This window comes from Nerophis lumbriciformis, linkage group LG03, assembly GCF_033978685.3.
Source record: "Nerophis lumbriciformis linkage group LG03, RoL_Nlum_v2.1, whole genome shotgun sequence".
NCBI lineage: Eukaryota > Metazoa > Chordata > Actinopteri > Syngnathiformes > Syngnathidae > Nerophis > Nerophis lumbriciformis.
Window position 1 is genome coordinate 37912092 of NC_084550.2, and position 15978 is coordinate 37928069.

At 39.9% G+C, this 15978-nt stretch overlaps 1 protein-coding gene across 1 annotated transcript in view; it reads right to left on the reverse strand.

Annotated features, from left to right (window-relative positions):
- Positions 1 to 15978, reverse strand: part of nckap1l (NCK associated protein 1 like) — a 110265-nt gene that overhangs the window by 63041 nt on the left and 31246 nt on the right. The window contains exons 15-19 of the mRNA XM_061929048.1: positions 13170 to 13228; positions 7889 to 8034; positions 7691 to 7823; positions 1921 to 2040; positions 454 to 593 (exon numbers count right to left, since the gene is read on the reverse strand). Coding sequence (XP_061785032.1) covers positions 454 to 593; positions 1921 to 2040; positions 7691 to 7823; positions 7889 to 8034; positions 13170 to 13228 — 598 coding nt within the window. The remainder of the gene's footprint in view (positions 1 to 453; positions 594 to 1920; positions 2041 to 7690; positions 7824 to 7888; positions 8035 to 13169; positions 13229 to 15978) is intronic.

Consider the following 15978-nt stretch of genomic DNA (forward strand, 5'->3'; position numbering starts at 1 on the left):
TTTTGTGGCGACAAACATGCTCGCATAAATTATTTCAACATCATTTTAGGCAACACTAGATTTGCTAAACAACTACATTAGTTACAGTAAGTTCAGCAGAAGAATATATAGCGTGCAATGTATTTTTTTTTCCCGCCACTATACAGATACACTCAGGGGTACTATTAGGTTCTAACTCATGTGGAAGAATCTTCTGGTGAAAAAAGTGAATTTAAACCCTCGATCTACTGACTGTGAGGCCAACATGCTAACCACTCGGCCACCATATAGCACAAAATAATCAATAACACTAAAAGTACAATAAACTACTGTAGAATCGAACCTTTATTAAAAACTTAATTCCACACATGTGCATGTTAATTAGACCTGCCTTTAAAGCCCTACTCGGATTATGTGTCTTTGAATAAGCAAGACCTAATTAAAAGCTTCTAGTTGATCATGAATAAAACTGACTTGGTGGTGATGCTGCGATCTTTCCTCAGGCTTTCAGCTCCTGGTTTTTCTTTGTGGACCTCTCCTTTCTTTTGCACGGCTTTCTTCTGCTTTCTGTAGCGAGCTGCACTGATGGTTTCAGCACAATGTTTGGGCTGCAACTACACAATATGTTGATTTTTTTTCATTATATTGTGTATTGTATGCAAACTATTGAATGATACACTATATTGCCAAAAGTATTTGGCCACCTGCCTTGACTCACATATGAACTTGAAGTGCCATCCCATTCCTAACCCATAGGGTTCGACATGATGTCGGTCCACCTTTATTTTTGCAGCTATTACAGCTTCAACTCTTCTGGGAAGGCTGTCCACAAAGTCGCGGAGTGTGTTAATAGGAATTTTCCACCAGTCTTCCAAAAGCGCATTGGTGAGGTCACACACTGACGTTGGTCGATAAGGCCTGGCTCTCAGTCTCCGTTCTAATTCATCCCAAATTTGTTCTATCGGATTCAGGTCAGGACTCTGTGCAGGCCAGTCAAGTTCATCCACACCAGACTTTGTCATCCATGTCTTTATGGACCTTGCTTTGTGCACTGGTGCACAGTCATGTTGGAAAAGGAAGGGGCCCGCTCCAAACTGTTCCCACAAGGTTGGGAGCCTGGAATTGTCCAAAATGTTTTGGTATCCTGGAGCATTCAAAGTTCCTTTCACTGGAACTAAGGGGTCAAGCCCAAGTCCTGAAAAACAACCCCAAACCATATTTCCTCCTCCACCAAATTCCACACTTGGCACAATGCAGTCCGAAATTAATCGTTCTCCTGGCAACTTCCAAACCCAGACTGGTCCATCAGATTGCCAGATGGAAAAGTGTGATTCATCACGCCAGAGAACGCGTCTCCACTGCTCTAGAGTCCAGTGATGACGTGCTTTACACCACTGCATCCGACACTTTGCATTGGACTTGGTGCTGTATGGCTTGATTGCAGCTGCCGGGCCATGGAAACCCATTCCATGAAGCTCCCTGCGTACTGTACGTGGGCTAATTGGAAGGTCACATGAAGTTTGGAGCTCTGTAGCAGCTGACTGTGCAGAAAGTATTTGCACTATGCACTTCAGCATCCTCTGACCCCTCTCTGTCAGTTTACGTGGCCTACCACTTGGTGGCTGAGTTGCTGTTGTTCCCAAACTCTTCCATGTTCTTATAATAAAGCCGACAGTTGACTTTGGAATATTAAGGAGCGAGGAAATTTCACGACTGGATTTGTTGCACAGGTGGCATCCTATGACAGTTACACGCTGGAAATCACTGAAAGCGGCCCATTCTTTCACACATGTTTGTAGAAACAGTCTCCATGCCGAAGTGCTTGATTGTATACACCTGTGGCCGGGCCAAGGGATTAGGACACCTGATTCTCCTCATTTGGATGGGTGGTCAAATACTTTTGGCAATATAGTGTATGTTGCTCGGAAGACTGGCACAAACCTGCTCGTGAAGGTTGCACTGCTCAGCACAAATCTCCAACATGACTGCACTGGTCTGCTTGGCTATGCCCTCCAGGAAGGTCACGCACATACGCAGACTCCTCTTCTCTACCGCCTCCTCCTGGACACACAAACAAGTGTGGAAATGTGTGAGTGAATAGAAAACGCAGTCACTCCAGGAATTTGCGATGTTGGTATCGTGCAAATTCAACCAATTCCCTCAACTTCCCCGCAAATTTTGGCCAATCGCTTTTGTCTTTGAGTGGCGCTCAAACATCGAAATGTTGTTTCCTTTTTGTTTATTGTATAGAAAAAGCAGGAACAGAAATGTGTAGCAATAACTAATTTGTTATTGATCAAATGGCACAGTTGTATTCCAATTGTCCTGTTCCTGTTCCACAGCGGTAAACCTTCTGGGTAATGTAACATACAAACTAGTGCTGTCAAGTGATATTGTTAAAAAATCGGATTCATTTGGATTAATCGTGATTAATCACAGAAAATCACAATTTTAAAAAGAGCAATCCTGGATGAAAACCGACACTTCCAATCTAATCTGATGGAGCTTCAAAAGTGCTGCAAGGAGGAATGGGCGAAACTACCCAAAGATAGGTGAGCCAAACCTGTGGCATCGTACTTAAAAATACTTAAGGCTGTAATTGCTGCCAAAAGTGCATCAACAAAGAATTAAGCAAATTTGGAATAAAAAAAAAAATTTCATTAATGGGTGTTATCTGTAGAATTTTGAGGACAAAAATACAGTATTTTTCGAACTATAAGGAGCACTTAAAATCCTTTAATTTTCTCAAAAACCAACAGTGCGCCTTATAAACCGGTGCGCCGAATGCATACTTGCCAACCCTCCCGGATTTTCCGGGAGACTCCCGAAATTTAGCGCCTCTCCCGAAAACCTCCCGGGACAAATTTTTTCCCGAAAATCTCCCAAAATTCAGGCGGAGCTGGAGGCCACGCCCCCTCCAGCTCCATGCGGACCTGAGTGACGTGTTGACAGCCTGTTCACACGTCCGCTTTCCCACAATATAAACAGCTAATGATCAAGGGCGAGTTCTTGGTTTCTTATGTGGGTTTATTGTTAGGCAGTTTCATTAACGTCCTCCCAGCGCGGTAACAACACACAACAACAGCAGTCAAGTTTCCGTCTACCGTAAAGCAATTCGTCTGCCGTAAACAGCAATGTTGTGACACTTTTAAACAAGACAATACTGCCATCTACTGTACATACATATGTGACCCACCCATAATGTGTCACATTTTTGTGTTGATTTATTTATTTTATTTTGTGGTTTGAATTCGTTTTTGGAGCTGTCATTCCACATTTATCAGTATTCACATTGGTCAGTAGGGGGCAGTAGGGCGTTTCTTCCCAATTGAATGCTATCACCTGCAGACCGGAAGTGTCTTGTCATTCTGATGAGCGCGACCAGTCTCTGAACAATTGAAACGTCCTGTGTGCTTTTTCCTCCTGTTTATTAACAGGTTAGTTTTGGTGAATCAACTTACTGAATAATACCCATGTGATCTTTATAAGTTTAAGTACACATTCTGATGGTGGAGCCTAACTCTAAAGTGTTTGTGAGTTGTAGTTTGTATTTGTGAATGAATCCAGTGCACAGCTGCAGTAATCAATACAAAAAGGCGACGTGAGTGCGCAACGTTTATATAGGAACTTCTGATCCTAATTCAGACTCCCAAATTAGAGCTCCCGTTTTCTTATTGATTTTAAAATGTATATTTGTATAATGTGTGTGTTCTGAAATAGTGACAGAGAATAGAACCCTTAACTCAACAATGAGTAGATGAGTGTTATGTGTGTATATGTGTAAATAAATGAACACTGAAATTCAAGTATTTATTTTATTTATATATATTTATTTTTTATTTATTTATATATGTATATATTTATATTTATATTTATATATATATATATATATATATATATATATATATATATATATATATATATATATATATATATATATATATGTATATATATATATATATATATATATATATATATATATATATATATATATATATGTATATATATATATATATATATATATATATATATATATATATATATATATATATGCAATAAAAAAAAATATATAGCTAGAATTCACTAAAAGTCAAGTATTTCTTATATATATATATATCTTAACCACGCCCCCCACCCCCCACCTCCCAAAATCGGAGGTCTCAAGGTTGGCAAGTATGGCCTAATGTACGGAATAATTATGGTTGTGCTTACCAACCTCAAAGCTATTTTATTGTGTACATAACGTAGTGATAAGTGTGGCCAGTAGATGGCAGTCACACATAAGAGATGCACGTAGACTGCAAGATGACGCCAGTAAACAACACCAAACCTTTAAATGTCCCATTGAGAATATTGAAGATTACGCTCAAAAATCTGTCAAAATGTTTTAGTACGACTTTGGTAAGCTATGAAGCCGCACTTGATGGATTGTGGGAGCATTACGGCTACCGTAGTCGGACGAATTGTGCTTCAACATACAAATATTATTATGGTGTGTGTATAAGGACCGCATTGTCTTGCAATATTATGCAGAAACATATTTTCTTACCCTGTGGTTTCTGCTGATGTATATTTGTGATCTGCATCTGAAAATGTGCGCGCTTCCGCCATTGTAGTCCGTGTCTACACCATTGTCGATAAGCTTCTTAGATTAGATTTAGATTTAGATTTATTTTTTATTTTCATTTTCACTGCCGTACATTTGAACAATAGACATTACACATCACGAAACAAAAATAACAAAAAGACATCATACATGACGAACACACATTTACAGGCTTGTCAGACAGGTCGGCCGGGCCTGCTGTTATGGGCGGCTATAGCTGCAGGGATAAGGCTTTTCCAGAGGTGGGCCCTCCGGAATTTGATAGTTCTGTACCTGTGCCCTGATGGTAGTGGGATGATGTATTGGTGTAGTGGGTGAGTGATATCCTGGACTATCGTGTTTGTCTTCTTTTTCTCTTTATTCTTGTTATGGGACATTCATCCTCCTTTTCTAGTATAAAGTAGTGTAAAGTTCTTACTTATATCCGTCAGTAAACTCGCCACTAAAGCGCTAAAACATACCGGTGTAGTGAATTTACATTATTCACCCAAGGAACTTTAGTTCTTAGAGAGTTCTGGTTGGACGGTTGGCATTGTTGTCGTTTCCGGATGAGGAGATGCTGCGCTGTTATTGATTGAAGTAAAGTCTGAATGTCATTAAAACAGTTAGCTACATCTTTTGATACTTCTTCCACTCCCGTCCTTGCACGCTACACCGCTACAATAAAGATGACGGGGTGAAGACGCTGTCGAAGGTGAGCCACGTAAATAAGACCGCCCACAAAACGGCGCATCTGGAAGCGACTGTCAGAAAGCGACTTGAAGATGATCTGTAAATCATTATAAATGCAACATTTTGACCAAATAACCACCATTACATGTTATGTAGACCACAAGGAAGTGTTTTACCTTTAGAAAAAAATCATAATGTGACTCCTTTAATGCGCCCTATAATCCGGTGCACCTTTTGTATGAAAATAGACCTTAATAGAGCCGCTCATCGGCAGTGCGCTTTATAATCCGGTGTGCCCTATGGTCCAGAAAATACAGTAAATGTATTATATTTTGAAATAAGGGTGTAACATAACACAATGTGGCAAAATGAAGCGCTCTGAAAACTTTCTGGATGCACTGTTCTTGTTATCAGTTGTACACACAGACTTAGTAGATCACACACAACACGCCCAATAATAGTACACACAATGTTTTAGTTAGCACACGTTATTTAGGGACAGAGGACCCTATTGAATTTATAGCGTTTTATTATTATACTGCCGCCTCTTTGAGCTGTAATTTGACCCCCTTGACATGCTTCAAAACTCACCAAATTGGATACACACATCAGGACTGGCAACAATTGCGATCTAATCAAAAAACTAAAACCCCAAATTTCAAAATTGCGCTCTAGCGCCCCCTAGGAAGAAAACACAGACAAAACTGCCTCTAACTCCCAGTAGGAATGTCGTAGAGACATGAAACAAAAACCTCTATGTAGGTCTCACTTAGACCTAGATTTCAACCCCCAACAAAAATCAACAGGAAGTTTGCAATTCCCCCTTCAAAACAAAAGTTGTGTAAAAACAGTCACCTTTTTTCAAACATGGTCTCCTCTGAGCACGTTTGTCGTGTCGGCTTCAAATTAGCACAGGAGAGAGATTGAACCCTTCTGATTAAAAGTTGATGAAATAGTTTTAATTACTGCTCTGGTTTGGATTTTATGAGCCCTCAAAGTCGGTCCCGTCCATCCCTGCTTGCAGCTTTAATTAGCACTTGTTCTTTTGATCTTAGTGAATCAGGCCATAAGTGTAAAACAAATTAGATGATTTCAGTTCAGTTCAGTTTGGAACAACATACAATGCAATGTAAAGCGGCACCTATTTCCAGTCGTTTCATTATAGCACGTCTGAAAAGGAGTAGGAAGACGCTGAGCTTATTTAATCCTACCCCTTTTCATACTATAGCATTGTTATCCACTTGCTTTGTTCTCTGTAACAGAACAGTGAATAAAGTAATAATAAATAAATAATATACCATAGTAAGTAAACAAATATTAAATACATAAATAATCTTTATCTATGTTCATTATAATTATTATTCTGTTTACTTTGTGAACACTTGTAGTTTGAACAGTCTCTTAAACTGCATCATTTTGGTGCTTTGTTTGATTTCTTTGCTTAATCCGTTCCATAATTGAATTCCACATACTGATATACTAAAAGTTTTAAGTGTTGTACGTGCATACAAATGTTTTTAATTAGATTGTCCTCTAAGGTTATATTTCTCCTCTTTTGTTGAGAAGAATTGTTGTACATTCTTGGCTAGCAGGTTATAGTTTGCTTTGTGTTGCATTTTGTCATTTCTCTGCCTTCTTTTTTTTGTTGTCTGTTTTCTTTCTTCAGTCAATTAGTCCCCAGCGAGACACACCTGCAACTAATCTCTACCCAGTAGTATATAAGCTCGTCACCGACAGCTGGTCCCTGCCGATTATTGTCTCCTGCACCTTCCACGTGCATGCGCATGATTCACTTCGTCCTGCTTGGTATGTTGTCTTTTCTTATTATCTAAATTCCTCACCTCTTTGTATTTGCCTTCTCGCCTTCCTGAGGTGAAGAGGATTTTGTTGGACCTTTTGTAGAGCTCAGTGCGCCCTGGCCTTTTCCCCCTGCCGACCACTGAAGGACCTGCTTTTGTTTGTATATTCATGGTGTGCATTTTTGCCCCATCACCTTCTGTTACACTTTTTGGACTCATATTAAATTGTTTAACATATTGTAAATCAACCTCGCCTCCAGTCTCTGCATCCTGGGATCACCTCCTTGATCAAACCCTAACACTTTGTGCATCATTTTAGATGTCTGCAAATGCACCAAATCGTTGAATTTAGTGCCGTCCTTTTTTTTACAGGATAAAAGTTGCAATACAAATTTATTATTTAGCTTCAAATTCTATTGATTGTGTTTCAAATACCAATCAAGTACCAATATGTTTTGGAAGCTGAAGTCCTCAAGTTCTCGTTTTGGGAGTTGCTGTGATGTAAAATTTCAGTCACCGGATGATGATAAACTAAAAGTACACAATAACAATATATCTTATTTTTTATAATTCTTAGGAGATTTGAAGTTTCACGGTCCATAGAGGATAGTTGACTGGTTGAGTGAACACTGACCTCTTCAGGACAGAGAGGGTGTCCACACTGGTTGAAGTGGGTGCAAACGGAAGGGAAGGCCATCAGGTAACTCTTCATAGTCATCTCCTCGCAACTCTGGAAAAACATCTTCTCAAAGACTCGTGGGAAGAAACTAGTGAGACCAAACAAAAAGTGTCAGTGGAGCAAAGAGTAGATTGGTGAAGAGTGCACACACACCAGAAAATAGACAAATCCGACGTCTCTTGAAGGAGTTCTTCAATACCGTCCACCATCTTGGTGTGAAACTGAATCATGTTCATGACTTTGGCCAAATCCAGGTATTCCTTAATGGGCAGAGGGGCCTTGTTCACACCTGTGTAGGCCTAAAACCAAGCATGGAGACACAATTAACACGATTTTTTCTGACATGTATTCCTCGCGGGGCCACTTGGTACCATAGACGCCGATCTACATTTCTGCCAGTGGGTGCTCGATGTGTGTGTATTACTGTTGTCCCGATACCAATATTTTGGTACCGGTACTTTTCGGTACTTTTCTAAATAAAGGGGCCCACAAAAAATTGCATTATTGGCTTTATTTTAACAAGAAAATATTACAGTACATTAAACATATGTTTCTTATTGCAAGTTTGTCCTTAAATAAAATAGTGAACATACAAGACAACTTGTCTTTTAGTAGTAAGCAAACAAACAAAGGCTCCTAATTAGTATGCTGACGTATGCAGTAACATATTGTGTAATTTATCTACCTATTATTTTGTCAACATTATGAGGGACAAACTGTAAAAATTGATTATTAATCCACTTCTTAATTTACTGTTAATATCTGCTTACTTTCTGTTTTAACATGTTCTATCTACACTTCTGTTAAAATGTAATAATCACTTATTCTTCTGTTGTTTGATACTTTACATTAGTGTTGGATGACACCACAAATTTGGGTCTCAATCCGATACCAAGTCGTTACAGGATCCTACATTGGTCATACAAAACCCGTTTACATATGAGTTGGGAAATTGTGTTAGATGTAAATATAAACGGAATACAATGATTTGCAAATCCTTTTCAACCCATATTCAATTGAATGCACTACAAAGACAACATATTTGATGTTCAAACTCATAAACTTTATTTTTATTTTGCAAATAATAATTAACTTAGAATTTCATGGCTGCAACACGTGCCAAAGTAGTTGGGAAAGGGCATGTTCACCACTGTGTTACACGGCCTTTCCTTTTAACAACACTCAGTAAACGTTTGGGAACTGAGGAGACACATTTTTGAAGCTTCTCAGGTGGAATTCTTTCCCATTCTTGCTTGATGTACAGCTTAAGTTGTTCAACAGTCCGGGGGTCTCTGTTGTGGTATTTTAGGCTTCATAATGCGCCACACATTTTCAATGGGAGACAGGTCTGGACTACAGGCAGGCCAGTCTAGTACCCACACTCTTTTACTATGAAGCCAGGTTGATGTAACACGTGGTTTGGCATTGTCTTGCTGAAATAAGCAGGGGCGTCCATGGTAACGTTGCTTGGATGGCAACATATGTTGCTCCAAAACCTGTATGTACCTTTCAGCATTAATGGCGCCTTCACAGATGTGTAAGTTACCCATGTCTTGGGCACTAATACACCCCCATACCATCACAGATGCTGACTTTTCAACTTTGCGCCTATAGCAATCCGGATGGTTCTTTTCCTCTTTGGTCCGGAGAACACGACGTCCACAGTTTCCAAAAACAATTTGAAATATGGACTCGTCAAACCACAGAACACTTTTCCACTTTGTATCAGTCCATCTTAGATGAGCTCAGGCCCAGCGAAGCCGACGGCGTTTATGGGTGTTGTTGATAAACGGTTTTCGCCTTGCATAGGAGAGTTTTAACTTGCACTTACAGATGTAGCAACCAACTGTAGTTACTGACAATGGGTTTCTGAAGTGTTCCTGAGCCCATGTGGTGATATCCTTTACACACTGATGTCGCTTGTTGATGCAGCACAGCCTGAGGGATCGAAGGTCACGGGCATATCTGCTTACGTGCAGTGATTTCTCCAGATTCTCTGAACCCTTTGATGATATTACGGACCGTAGATGGTGAAATCCCTAAATTCCTTGCAATAGCTGGTTGAGAAAGGTTTTTCTTAAACTGTTCAACAATTTGCTCACGCATTTGTTGACAAAGTGGTGATCCTCGCCCCATCCTTATTTGTGAATGACTGAGCATTTCATGGAATCTACTTTTATACCCAATCATGGCACCCACGTGTTCCCAATTTGCCTGTTCACCTGTGGGATGTTCCAAATAAGTGTTTGATGAGCATTCCTCAACTTTATCAGTATTTATTGCCACCTTTCCCAACTTCTTTGTCACGTGTTGCTGGCATCAAATTCTAAAATTAATGATTAGTTGCAAAAAAAAAAATGTTTATCAGTTTGAACATCAAATATGTTGTCTTTGTAGCACATTCAACTGAATATGGGTTGACAATGATTTGCAAATCATTGTATTCCGTTTATATTTACATCTAACACAATTTCCCAACTCATCTGGAAACGGGGTTTGTACTCAAGGTCATCATGTGTCCAGGGACATATTTCCTGAGTTTATAAACATAATATACATTTTAAAAACACGAAAGAAGAGTTTGTGTTGTGAAAAAATATCGATGTAATCATAGTAGTATCAACTAGATACGCTATTGTATGTGGTATCATTACAGTGGAAGTTAGGGGTAGATCTACCAATGGCGTCTGTTTATATTGTAGCATCCCGAAAGAGTTGGTGCTGGAGGGAATTCTGGGAATTTGTTACGTAGTGTTTATGTTGTGTTGTGGTGCTAATATTCTTCCAAAATGATTTTGTCGATGTTGTTTAGTGTGGTTTCACTATATGGCACACATTTATGACAGTGTTGGCATTGTTCATACTGCCACCCTTAGTGTGACATGTATGGCTGTTGAGTAAGTATGTACTTCATTCGCTTATGTGGGGAGTGTTGAAGTCAAGGTGATTGTGTCATTAGTTCATTATCGGGCAAAAAAGACCTCAACGGCGGAGTGGGCGGATGATGATTGCATAGAAGCTCCACAACGGTCACAAAGGTGGAAGAAGGCTGCAGCAAAGATGGGCCCCCCAATTGTCTTGGTCTCCATGCCATTGGACCCTGGCCTTCTCTTTGCCAATGATAGTATGATGGCTGGCTGTGCACCAGTCTCACCACTTTAAAAGATTCCACGCGCAGTTGTTCTCCTGAAGGCAATCCAACCAACAGGAGGACAATCGTACTCGTTTCGAGTGATCGCAGACGACGACGATCGGGCATGATAAATTTTTGGTTAGACTTTGGTAATCATAGACTATAAGATGTGTGACTCTTTTATTACATAAAACAGACCAAACTCACTACAAAATTAACAACTACATGTCATGATCCGTGGTCCGGATCATGTTTGTTTAGTTATTTTCGGTTAGTTTTGGACTGCTTTAGTTCTTGGTTGTGCTCCTGTGAGTTTGTTTTGGTTGTCATGGTCACTCATTGTGTTCATCTGTCTCTGATTAGTGCTCGACCGCTCACCTGCTTCCCGAGCGCTAATCAGAGGCATTATTTAAGTTGCCTTTGCCAGTCACTCGTTCTGCCTTCGTTGTCTTGATGTCACACCGGCTTATATCTGATTCTGACCAAGTAAGTTTCCATGTCCATAACTTAGTTTCTGTTAAAGAGTAACTTTTTGTGTTTTAGGCACGCTTGCCTTTTTTTTCTTGTATTGTTTGCGTTTGTGGTAGTTTGGATTATTTATGTTAATAAATCCAAGGATTATTTATGTTAATAAATCCAAGGATTATTTATGTTAATAAATCCAAGACTACCTTCACGCTGTCGTCCGGAGCCGTCTTTTGCGATGGAAGAACAACCCCGCAGCAAGCTGCGACCCAGTGACGTGCAGTCACTAGAGGCAGGTGAGGCCCCGCCTCACCTGCCTCTAGTGACTGGAAAGAAAAAAAAAGTAAAAAGAAAAAAAAGAAAAAAAAATTGTTATATGTATGCAGTGATTATACTATAAAGTTATTTTCCATTTAACTTCACCAGTTTTAGATTATTTGTATTCAAAATCGCTGAATTTTCACATTTGCCGTTCAAATACTGAGAAGAGACATGAACGGACTCGGCTAACTGCTGGCCTGCTGTGCAGTGAGACTGTATTGCTATATGAATTATATTATACATTTCCATAGTTTAGTTAGCTGAGGTATATAATGTACAGTGTATTTTGTCAACAACTGTATGTGTGTAACGTATTTCTTGTGCTGAGCGATCATAAAACGGCTGCAAAAGACGCACTGGCTGAGGCTCCAGTAGCCCCGCCTCCTGCACCCCCGCCGTAGAATTGTTATATCAACTAAAGCCCACACTTAAACTTTCCACGTGCAAGATTGAATCTATTTAAAAAAGTTATTTCATAAGAAGCCAAAAAGTGCAAAAACAGTAATGTTCGTGTTGGATGAGTTGTGAATGACTGCAGGGACACAACATTAGATACACCTGCAGACTGCAGGTGTATCTAATTCACAACTCCTCCAACACGAACATTATTGTTTTTGCACTTTTTGGCTTCTTATTAAATAACTTTTGTAACCTATTTTTATGGGCTTTCCTCTTTGTGATGCTAAGTTCCTGTTATGCGCTGTTATACAGTATATGCCTTGAGCTCTTATTTTGAAGGCACTAAGGGCGGAAGTGACGACACGTTGGAGTGGAGCGGAAGTTTTTGAAAGAAGGTAAATAAAGTGGTCCTCGTGTAAACTGGAGCCTCCGTGTTTGTTATTTTGTAGTTTCATACAGTATAGGCGACATTTATAAACCCTCGGTTACACTTTTTTAAATAGATTAAATCTTGCACGTGGGAAGTTTAAGTGAGGGCTTTAGTTGTGGACTTCATTTATAAGTAAAGGTAAGACCATAATAACGTTTTGTTTATTATATGTGCTTTTTTGTGTGCTACAGTTTGTATGTGTAAAGTAAAGTTAAGTTAAAGTACCAATGATTGTCACACACACACTAGGTGTAATGAAATTTGTCCTCTGCATTTGACCCATCCCCTTGTTCACCCCCTGGGAGGTGAGGGGAGCAGTGGGCAGCAGCAGCGCCGCGCCCGGGAATATTTTTGGGTGATTTAACCCCCAATTCCAACCCTTGATGCTGAGTGCCAAGCAGGGAAGAATGCTGGTATGAGCTTTTAAACATAACCCATTAACTGCTGCCAATCAAATGGTGAATAAGATACTCTTTAGGGTTCATATGTTTGTAAATCTGACTGTGATGAAGTCAGTGCCTCACCAGCCATCAACCTCACCGCACGTCACTGCTGCGACCCCCATGTGACACTACAAGATTGATTATTCAAAAATCATTTTAAAGATTGAAAGTTGCCCGCGTGGGTGCTTGGCATTGTCCGTGGGTGCTCGGGGTGCGGGATCGGCGCCTACGCTTGGTACATACCTGCAGCCTCAACCAGTCCAGTCTCACAGCCCTGAAGTCAAACTCCTCGTTCTTCTCCACTGTAACGGAAATCCGAAAGCATCATCAGCATTTTCTATGGCTCTGCCTTTGTAAGTGTAAACTCTGATGAAAATGCAAACCTTCCCCCTTGCCACAACATGCGAATAGTAGAATCCATCAGTAAAATTGTAAAGTCTGTCGTCGTTCTCTGTCATTCTCCATGAACCAGCAATTTGAATATAATAAGAGGATCGTAATTTTTTCCGCCTAACATAACCAGAAATCATGATCATAATTAAAGATAAAAGTAATATTTAATTTACTTTCCCTAAATATCTAAAAGTCTTCATATTCTCTTCATGTCATATTATGCTCTTTCCAGTGCTGTTGTGTTTAGTTTTAGTTTGTATCCAATCAGAATTCAGCTAGTTTATGTTGCCATGCTGTACCAAATCTGCCTTCAGAATCAACAATGTCTGTGCACTGTAAGTGAACGGGCACATACAGTTGATAGATACACCATATTGCCAAAAGTATTTGACCATCCATCCAAATGATCAGAATCAGGTGTCCTAATCACTTGGCCCGGCCACAGGTGTATACAATCAAGCACTTAGGCATGGGGACTGTTTCTACAAACATTTGTGAAAGAATGGACCGCTCTCAGTGATTTCCAGTGTGGAACTGTCATAGGATGCCACCTGTGCAACACATCCAGCCGTGAAATGTCCTCGCTCCTAAATATTCCAAAGTCAACTGTCAGCTTTATTATAAGAAAATGGAAGAGTTTGGGAACAACAGCAACTCGGCCACGAAGTAAACTGATGCTGAAGCGCATAGTGCAAAGAGGTCACCGACTTTCTGCACAGTCAGTTGCGACAGAGCTTCAAACTACATGCGACCTCCCAATTAGCCCACGTACAGTACGCAGAGAGCTTTATGGAATGGGTTTCCATGGCCGAGCTGCTGCATCTAAGCCATACAGCCTACTCAGTGGCCTAGTGGTTAGAGTGTCCGCCCTGAGATCGGTAGGTCGTGAGTTCAAACCCCCGGCCGAGTCATACCAAAGACAGTATAAATGGGACCCATTTCCTCCTTGATTGGCACTCAGCATCAAGGGTTGGAATTGGGGGTTAAATCACCAAAAATTATTCCTGGGCGCGGCACCGCTGCTGCCCACTGTTCCCCACTGCTCCCCTCACCTCCCTGGGGGTGAACAAGGGGATGGGTCAAATGCAGGGGACACATTTCACCACACCTAGTGTGTGTGTGACTATCATTGGTACTTTAACTTTAACTTAACTTAATCACCAAGTCCAATGCAATGTGTGGGATGCAGTGGTGTAAAGCATGTCGCCACTGGACTCTAGAGCAGTGGAGACGCATTCTCTGGAGTGATGAATTACACTTTTTCATCTGGCAATCTGATGGACGAGTCTGGGTTTGGAGGTTGCCAGGAGAACGGTACATTTCGGACTGCATTGTGCCAAGTGTGAAATTTGGTGGAGGAGGAATTATGGTTTGGGGTTGTTTTTCAGGAGTTGGGCTTGACCCCTTAGTTCCAGCAAAAATAACTTTGAATGCTCCAGGATACCAAAACATTTTTGGATAATTCATGCTCCCAACCTTGTGGGAACAGTTTGAAGCGGGCCCCTTCATCTTCCAACATGACTGTGCACCAGTGCACAAAGCAAGGCCCATAAAGACATGGATGACAGAGTCTGGTGTGGATGAACTTGACTGAGATAATTGCTAATTTAGCATCTTTTCTTTTTCCCTAAAAGATAGCATGTCAAAGAACATTTGTGTTTTCACAGCTTTTGCCCATTTTTTTGTGTTTTGTTTGCTTTTTCAATTAATGCCCAAGCGACATAGTAGTTTTGAATAGGATTCACTGCATATAGGAGATATTGAAAAATGTTCTCATTTTTTATCACCTCGGACCTATTTTTACCTTTTCATACGAACTTTGGATATTACCTGGAATGTTAACATAAGACTATTGAACATAATAGAATTAACTGTATTATAGCTGTCAATGTTGTATTTTGTTTATTGCGCACAAGTTCAGTTCAGTTCAGTTTCAGTTTATTTGGAACATGCATACAATACAATGTAATTTGTCACATATTTCCAGTTGTTTCATTACAGCACGTCCGAAAAGGAGTAGGAAGAAGCATCGTTTATTTACCGTATTTTTCGGAGTATAAGTCGCACCGGCCAAAAATGCATAATAAAGAAGGAAAAAAACATATATAAGTCGCACTGGAGTATAAGTCGCATTTTTGGGGGAAATTTATTTGATAAAACCCAACACCAAGAATAGACATTTGAAAGGCAATTTAAAATAAATAAAGAATAGTGAACAACAGGCTGAATAAGTGTACGTTATATGAGGCATAAATAACCAACTGAGATTGTGCCTGGTATGTTAACGTAACATATTATGGTAAGAGTCATTCAAATAACTATAACATATAGAACATGCTATACGTTTACCAAACAATCTGTCACTCCTAATCGCTAAATCCCATGAAATCTTATACGTCTAGTCTCTTACGTGAATGAGCTAAATAATATTATTTGATATTTTACGGTAATGTGTTAATAATTTCACACATAAGTCGCTCCTGAGTATAAGTCGCACCCCCGGCCAAACTATGAAAAAAACTGCGACTTATAGTCCGAAAAATACGGTAATCCTACCCCTTTTCATACCATGGCAATTTTATCATGTTTCCCTGTTCTCTGTATTATAGCAGTGAACAAATAAATAATTAATGAATAATATACCATAGTAAGTAAACAA